We start from the raw sequence: 9,059 nt of genomic DNA on the forward strand, positions 1-9,059 counted from the left end.
TGCAGATGGTTGTGTGTAGAACCAGTTACTCCACCAAGGATTTCTAGTTTAAATGGATCAAAGGAAGCACTTTGTCACCACTATAGCTAGAAAATTAAGACATGGAATTATTGGGTAAATTATCAAGAGAGAATGTTCAAGTAAAGTCCATATGGAATTCCCATTTCACTCCCTTTTACCAGTTTCTGTAGTACAGTATTTTCCAGAACAGACTAGAAAAATGTAAAAAAGTTTAATGATGACTTACAAATATACAATACTTACATTTTTACGAGTTACAAAAATGGCACATACTACAGAAACCAAAAGCTTCCTCTAACCTTTGGTACATTTCAAAGTTATTTATTTACAAAGAAAAATTACAGTCACTTTTCATAGTGTCACATGTTTACATATAAGCATTTCTCAGTTGAAAAATACCCTGCAGCTTACCCACAGGCAGTTTTTGCAGTTTGAGCTCTGCACCCATCTATCACATCAAAAATTCTATCAGCCCCTGTTAAGCTGACATGACATTGCATTTTTATGTTTTAACAGCCTTTACTTTGAAAAATATGTACAACCATAAGGCTAAACTGATTCACAGTTGTTGAGATTTCACCTGGTGTATTTTATATTGCTCACGGTTTGGTAAAATGACATCAGCTACCTTTTTTAATTGGCTTGGTAACGCATGTTTGGAAAAAGGTGGTCCAATTTTGTTAGCTAGGGTATTTCCAACTCTTCATGAAGGGAATTAAAAAAAAAAAAAAAAAAAATACAATGTCCTTTCCAGGATGCTTTTTCACCTTATGAAACTTTTATATTAAATTCTTCTTTCACTATGTCCAATTCTTACCTAAGATAACAAACTGAGCACGCTTTCCAAATCCTGTTCATTTCCATTAGTTTTCCGATGTTGGATTTTTTCTTGATTGTAGTTTCTTTAAACCAAAACTTAAAAACTTTCTTCTACCTGAGAGCAAACATTAGTATTTCTTAATCTGTGCGTACTTCAGAGCCTTCTTATAGATTAAAATACTTGCAATAAGAGAAATACAGCCAAAAGACGTACAGTCTGTTTTTGACATCTTCTACTTAATGTGTGTATACAAATGCTTTCATGCTCTGATGATTTTCAGACTATAAAATTTCAACACGTAACAGTATGAGAACTCAATACAATCTTCATTGTGCTGAAGATAGTTTGGGACCACACATTTATAACTGGTAGTTTTTAATTAAGACTAAATACCACCAGAGTATTAGTTATAGTTCAGGTCAAGATTTTTTTAAATTGAGAAATAGAAAAAGCTTGCCGTCAGTAGCTGTGAACAGAGTTTAAAGAGTGTCTTCCAGCATTACAGTATTTCCCTCTCAAAAACTTACTCCATAGACAAAATAAACTCCAAATTCAAGCATCTTTAAAGAATGCCTGCATTCTGGATTTTCTTCGCGCAAGAGCTTCTTGTTTCTTTCTTTCAATCTCTTCTTGAGAACATTTTCTATTTTTTTGTTCCACCACAGACACTGTAAATAAAAAACATGTATTAGGAGCCTTCACGTTTGTTCAATATGTATTTTAACTTACCTGTTTTCAATGTTTGAAGATCTATGGCAAGAGCACACTATTCTGACATACCAGGCACCCAAGTTAAAAATGGCTCATCTATCCTGTCCCCAAGGCAGGAAGGGGGATAAGATGCATGACCTTTGTAGCGCTACTGATTACTACCTCCCAATGAAAATACTGGGATGCAGACACTTGCTTCAAGGAAATTTTACTTGGCTGCCCTTCAAGTGAACCTTGTGACATCAGGAGTCAACATAGGAGATGGCAATGGGTTAAGAAAATTAAGGCCGTCAGAGTGAAAAGGGCTCTACAATTTAGTGAGTTAGGCAGAGATATGGGCACGGAGATGGTATGGACACAGGGGTCAGATACAGTACAGGTGTCACACAAATAAAACCAGAAAGGTTGAAAAAAGGTCAAAAGTAGCAATAAAAATTGGCAAAGGAGACAAGAACATGATAGCTAAGTGTAGTATTTTATATGTTGTGTTACAGAACTATAAATTCCCATACCATAAACCCCTGACCTCAGTGGAACCAAGAGGAACACTCCCTGAACGCGTCAGGAATTTTACCGTTTTTATACACCAATTTCCAATTAATGTATTTTTAATAAGTAGTCTTTCAAACTGGATAAATAAAACAAAGGGTCTCTTTGCTTCTTAAAAAAAAAGGTGTCCATGAAAAATTACGTATCAGTTTTTGAAAGGATCACTTAACATCCATCTTTTTGTTACAGCAATGTCCTTTCACCAAAAATTTAAGATGAGGACAGTTGTTTATCTGTAAAGAAAATCTATGCTATTCTTTTTCATTCCTTTATTCTCTAGAACATTCCACAGAGTGACTAGTTTATCTCTCCCCTCCCTTCCCCTTTAACATCCGAAATTACTACTTTCCATTTATCTGCTTCTTTGCTGGGGAAGAAACACAGATAAAATACTGATTCTTCAAATAATGCTGGCTGATAGTTTGCAGGAATTAATTTTTTTGTTGTTTTTGTTACAGTGCTTCCTGAAAATTGAGGTTGATATTGTACACTCTAAAGACATGTTTTATCAAAATTAATATTGACTGAAACTTCACTAAGCCATGAGATCAAGTAAAAACGAGACTGACTGGCACTTGACTGGTTCTACATTTCCCTAGCAAGTAACACCAGTGCATGGAGTATTACAGACTGTTGCTTGATGATTGAAAAGTGACTGACCTTCCCTCTAGGTGAAAGGAAATGTTAGTGTTTAGACTGATAACACAAGAGTATTTCACTGTGGCAATTTTAGCCACAGAGCAAACAACAATACAGGCCGAGGTTTCAGAAGCATCAAATGATGCAAGGTTCCAATTTCCAGGTGTACAGTAATACAAAGAAATTGGCATTCCCTATCACCTTGCTGCCTTCTTTCCCTGCCCCACCATTAACATAACGAATCATGGCTGAGATAAGTAATTGTTAATGTTTTTCAAAATGAACTGTAAATTAAAGCACAGATTCACACTACAACATTTACTACGTATCAAAATAGTAACAATTTAAGAATATCTATGCTGAGTGCTGCCATCAGCCTGTACTTGATCCTAGTGATTCTGAGTCTCTATGGAGAGAGAGTGTGAAGTATTCAGAGAAGTGGAATGAAAAGGGGAGACAGAAGTCCTTAACTACAGGAATTCAAGAGATGCGTCAGGACAATTTTATTTTGGAGAAAATAAGCTCCAAATTCTCGCTAGAACATTTACTAACACCTAAACTGAATGGATGAATATTGAAACCTATTGTAAGTTGCAATACAGTATAAATTTCTCTGACATTCTGATTACAGTAAGAAAACAAACAAAACCAGTCTAACAGTGATGATACAATAAAGACAAATACCTGATGTAGGCAGTGCAAAAGACTCCGAAAGGTGCCTCTTGAAAGGTGGTTTCTTACTGTCAAGCTTGCTGTGCAAAGTCACATTCACTTGATTCTTGTCTCCTTCCAAACCCTGCAGAGTAATTCCAATGCCAGAATGACTCCCTGGATTTTCAGACCCTACATGAAGAGCACCCTGAGAATTGCTAGTCTTTCGGAACTTGAACTTTGAAGGCATAAGTGATGTTTTGTTACCAGAACTGTTATTTGGTATTTCTCCTGCATTATACAAAAGATCTGGGCTGTCTAATGTTTTGCTACTAAAAATGTTTACTGCATTAACAGGACTTCTGACTTCAGAACCAGTCTCTCCTGCCAGCACAGAATTTGACCTGTAGCATTTTCCCGAAACAGTCTTTGTAGTATTTTCAGAAGCAGCTTGATGACAGTTTTTAGACAGCGTGTATTTACACTCCACAGAAGTACCCGAGATCACAGTTCGAGGACTGGAGACGTTTTTACAGTTCACTATGTGACCTGTTGTGGCCAGCCCATGCATAACCTTTGATGAATTCCTACAGGAATCGTTTAGTGAGAAAGTGTCCTGTTTTGCATTTGTTTTTTGTGCCAAGAGGAGATAAGGTAGTCCTTGTTTAGATGCTGGGAAGCTGTTATCAGCATTTGATCTGGAATTAATACTGGCTCCTTGTATAGTTTTAGCTCTTTCATTTCCTTGTTTAACATCCTGGCTCTGAGTCTGCTTTTCTATATCATCACACACTTGATACAACAATTCATCATCCTCACAGTTTGCATCCCAAAGACTATCGGATTCACAAAACATATCTAATATCTCATCAGAGAATTTCAGTTCATTCCAGTCATCAAATGACAGAGGACATTTCTTTGGTATTTCGACTTGATTTAAGTGACCTGTATTAGCTTGGTTAACCACTTTAGTTAGATCATTAGGTTTTGTGTTGGTAGAAACACTGGACGATTGACAGAAAATATTGTGTGTGTTATTCCCAGGTTTTTCAGTCCGTTGTCTATGAGGATTAGATCTTGAAGGAAAAAGAGGAACAGGGTCACTTTTAAGCTGAATACATTCATTTCCATTCTTCACTTCAGATTGCGTTGAAACAGGAATATAGTTCAAATCACTGTTTTGGGCACTTTTCCAAATAGAATTTATTTTATCTGACTTAATGTCACATTTGCCATGAAAGGCTATGGTCTCTGTCTTTGAGTTTTCTGTCTTATTATATGGCTTTTGTAAAGAAAGAGATTTTGCAACATTTTGTGTATTTTTACTAGAATGTTTCAAAGGTGAAAACTGCAAACTGTTAGATTTGTGTACACTCCCCAAACAAGTTACTGAATTGCAACTACTTCTTTCCTTTGTTCTGCTAGCATCACTGAAACCATGCATAGATGGATTTGTAAGAATAGGTGGTGCTTCTTCAGTACTTATCAGTTCAGGATTTTGGGTTATTTGCATCACAAAAGAATCATCTGCCAGAAAATCTGCATCCCAGTCATCAAAATCATCATTAACTACTCCAGCAAGCTTACTGGAGACAACCAATTGTGTCTTCAAAGAACAAGGATTTTTTTTTGTCACCGTGTGAGTATCAGGTTTTGGAAAAGTCTGTTTCACGCTTCCTAGTGCGCACGGAGTATCTTTTTTATATGCCTCTGAATTACCACGTTGCATATCTTTAATTTGCTCGGGAAGGTGTTCTTCTTCCAAGGTGCTTTTATTTTCATGGAAACTATTATTTAACGAAATACCTGATAGTCCTTGGCTCAACTGTCCACTACACTTCTGGGTAGAGCAGTCAAAAAGAGCATGAAGGGCTATTTCAGCCTCAAGGTCTATAGACTTTTGACTGCTAGATTGACAGGGCTTTGCAGCAGGGATGCCAGTGCTCTGTCCAACTGCTTTCAGGCACAGAGCAGTATCTGTTTCAGAAACTTCACCAAGGAGTGATTTCTGGTTCTTCACGTTTACTTCATCTTTAGAATTATTTAAAGACTCTGAGGTGGTCTGGATGAAGTCATGACCAAGCTTCTCTTGTTCCTGAACAGCATCTAGCTCTACTAGATTCTTATCAAATTCCTTAGCCAATTTCATGAGTTCCTCTTCAGGATTTTTTATTTTAAGATCTCTAGATTAAAAAAAAAAAAAAACAACAGAAGGTCAGACCTACTGAGAAAGTTTAGCCAAGCTCAATAACACTACCATATGAGCTGTTCATTCTCTAGTTTAACAACTACAGAGAATATGACTGAATCCTACTGTTTTCAATGCGCAGTCAGCATGCAATCTTTTTGATAATTCCCAATACCCCATTAAGAAGAGATAACAAGCCCAAAGTTAAAAGCATTCTGCATGCTAATGTACAATTACATGGCTCACTACACATATAGGAAGACCACATACCCCTTTTTCATGAAAGCCCAGCTGTGATGGGCAAGACAAAACTGTAACTTACCTTGTACAACTTAACTTTGTCCTAGCTCGCACTTTTACTACGCCAGGTGTACAGGGAATAGCATCCTCACCAATCCATGTCCCTAAAAGGGAGCCTTCATTACAGGCTGCTTTTTCATCCTGAATGATTAGATTTATAATGCTTAGCAATTTGATTTCAGATAAAGATTGGACTAGACACACACCTTGCATTAGTCAAAGTTGCTAAACCAATTAAACTGGATCAAATCTGTTGAAAGCCACAGATAGGAGCTAAACCAATACAAGCTAAGCCAGATTAGTGCAACATTGTCTACTGATAGTTGCATCACTTTAATTGTATCGATTTAAAACAGGAAATTCAATTAAAACAACTGAATTTTACTTTGGTGCTCAAACCTAATACTCTCTTTACTTCAGCTTTACACGTAATCTGCAATATTCACGTTACAAGCTGTGATTTAGTTTACTTTAGTATACTACTAAGGAGCTAGTTGAGATGCACTGTCTTTATCCACCACTTAAAGCAGCATTAACAGACCAGAGAATTTGAAAGAAATCATATTCTCCGTGCTTCCAGGAAAAATTTCTGACTTCTTCCATTACAACTCATTTATACAAGGAGCCTTTAAACAGAAATAAAAGAAGTTTAGAAACTAAATGAAGTTGTTTGAGAGCTTCAAAGTTCAGGCTTGGATTTGAATTCTGAAATCTAAGAGATACAATACTGCAGTGGTAAAACGTCTAGAGGGCCAGAGCCATGGGATGTGGGAAATTACTGCATGTAAGCCAGCAAAAGTAATTTGAACTCTACTAACTACCAGGGTAGTTTTGGATAGGTTTTCTTTTTCTTTGTAAATTTAATTAAATTTTTTTATTATTTTTTTTTTTTTAAAAAAATAACACCAGCAATGGATAGCTGCAAATCCTGATATTATTTACATTTATGACAGGGCTGTAATCATTTAAAAGGAAGGAAGTGGCATCCCTTATCAATGATTTTCCAATTCTTAAGTACAGTTTCTCACAAATATGCCAAATAGTGAATACATTTTAAATGGCCCTGTCCAATAAGCAGGCATATTTTGCAAGCTAAATACTACAGAACTGTTTTAGGAGTGACATGTTCTCTTCTTGTACTTAATAAAAGGCAAACAATAAGCCAACACTCTTATTTTCACTTTCCAGACTGTGGACGTCAGGTTCACAGCAAGAGGGAGACACCAAGAGCATAGATCTTAGGGTAAAAAGGCAAATTATTTAGAATAACGAAGCAACGTTAGTATATTTATATTATTGCGGAGCCTCTCTCTCATCTAAGTCTTGTTCTTGTACTTCAGCAGTCATTCAAGACCATTCAAAATGCTTAAAAACAACTGTCAAGTAAATCCAGTATGTGAAGAAACTCTTACCTTTTAACAGATGAGTGATTAAGGATAAATAAACACAACAGTATTCCTAAGACCAGGGGCAATAACTTGTATTCTGAAAGTAAAACTTTATAAAATGGAGCTGCTGCAAGCCACTTCCTTAATACGTCTTTTTTTACAGCATCTGTGACTCGTAAGAGCAACCAGTCAAATGCTATGCTTACGATTTTAATTCAGTCCAGTTTTATGGACATGTTACTAGTTTTCTACACACCCGATTCTTACCATGTGACTACTGTAACTAAAACTGAGCCTTCGCTGAGGCTGTAGCACTATTCTGTTTGATTACTGCATATGCAGAGCATTGTTTTAGAAAGTAACAATTACCTGAGGAGCAATACGATTAACAATTTCTGAAATTTCTACTGCGCATCTACTGGTAGACTGTTTGGTTTTTCCATTGCCTATGAAAACAAACAAAAAACCTTCTTAAAAACTGCAAAACAATTCAATTTATAAAGTGCAGTATATCTCAAATAATTTAAATATATGTGCTAAAATCAGAGCTTGATTCAGCACTATACTGGAAGAATTTATGGATTTTGAATAAAAATAAAACCAAACAACCTAACCGTGATAAGAGAAAGGGCCCTTTTTTCAAGAAATTTGATAACTTTTAGTACACTCCCACTGCATGCCTCAAATAGGCGCCCTGAAGTCTGGATTTCGTTAGTATTACCTAGTCTGCGTGCAATTGGTGAATGAGGATCCCAAAAGATTTCTTGCTGTATATCGGTGTCATTAACAGGAGAGCTGAAAGTAGGTATTCGGGATTTCCTACTCAACGATCTCTTTGGTGTTTTATGTAAACATGACTCTGTGTAAACAGAAAGATGATCCTTATTAAAAAACAACAAATAAAAGGCGAAAATAACTTCAAACATACAACAGGACAAGGCACAAAGAAGCTGCTTTAGGAACTTTAAGAATAAAAATCAAGTTCACACTCATCAACATTCCTTTACTTACAACAGGAATATTGTTCACAACTATACATTTAATGCAGAATATGACTATCACCTCTGTCATTTACATCACCACAGAGATAACACAGCATTACATGATACTGACAGCTACATGCTCAGCATCCGATGGTAAGGACGAGAACTGTCAATCCTCCTACTTGAGGGAATATTGACTTCAACTTACATTAAGAGAAGAACTATGTATACCTATATGGGAGAATATTTTGTACTCTGGCTTGCGCTGTGTCTTTCACCCAGACTCTGATTTGGGTCACAGCTTCAATGGACCCCCAAACTGTTCTGGGTCACAACCTACCTTTGTCTATACTTCCTCCACTAGGCCTTTTCAGCTAGGACTGTTAAAAGCAGGAATATAGCTATTCAAAACTAGCTTGCAGCTGTCTCGGATCAGTAAGTGAACCAAACACACTATCTGAAGCTCAGCTAGTCACCCCTGCCCTTTAGAAGTGACGTTGCAGATGTGGAAGCCTACAGAAATAATTTTAAAAGATGCAGTTACTACGTGAGAAGCATCTTAGGAGATGCTTTGCATTTAAGCGCTTAGCACGGCCGGGCTTTATCCTCTCCTGGGGTGGATTAGCGTCCTCAGTTCTAAGTATCCGCCGCGGGAAGATGCTCTTCATCACTCCTTGACAAGAGCCCCTTCCCAACGCACACGGACGGGGGAGAGCGGGGGATTACACCGCACCGGCCCTCTCCTCACAGGCAGGCCGCGCCTCCTCCGCGGCTCCAGGGGTGGCGGGCAGGCCAGGGCCCCCGCCGGC

General features: G+C 37.3%; 1 protein-coding gene across 1 annotated transcript in view; it reads right to left on the reverse strand.

The window, feature by feature from the left end:
- Nucleotides 1-213: 213 nt before the first annotated feature.
- The window catches only part of ETAA1 (Ewing tumor associated antigen 1), a 16,773-nt gene continuing 7,927 nt past the window's right edge, over nucleotides 214-9,059 (reverse strand). The window contains exons 3-8 of the mRNA XM_009290960.2: nucleotides 8,591-8,624; nucleotides 7,989-8,126; nucleotides 7,637-7,713; nucleotides 5,902-6,020; nucleotides 3,425-5,574; nucleotides 214-1,509 (exon numbers count right to left, since the gene is read on the reverse strand). Coding sequence (XP_009289235.1) covers nucleotides 1,394-1,509; nucleotides 3,425-5,574; nucleotides 5,902-6,020; nucleotides 7,637-7,713; nucleotides 7,989-8,126; nucleotides 8,591-8,624 — 2,634 coding nt within the window. The 3' untranslated portion in view covers nucleotides 214-1,393. The remainder of the gene's footprint in view (nucleotides 1,510-3,424; nucleotides 5,575-5,901; nucleotides 6,021-7,636; nucleotides 7,714-7,988; nucleotides 8,127-8,590; nucleotides 8,625-9,059) is intronic.

This window comes from Aptenodytes forsteri, unplaced genomic scaffold, assembly GCF_000699145.1.
Source record: "Aptenodytes forsteri isolate BGI_AS27 unplaced genomic scaffold, ASM69914v1 Scaffold346, whole genome shotgun sequence".
NCBI lineage: Eukaryota > Metazoa > Chordata > Aves > Sphenisciformes > Spheniscidae > Aptenodytes > Aptenodytes forsteri.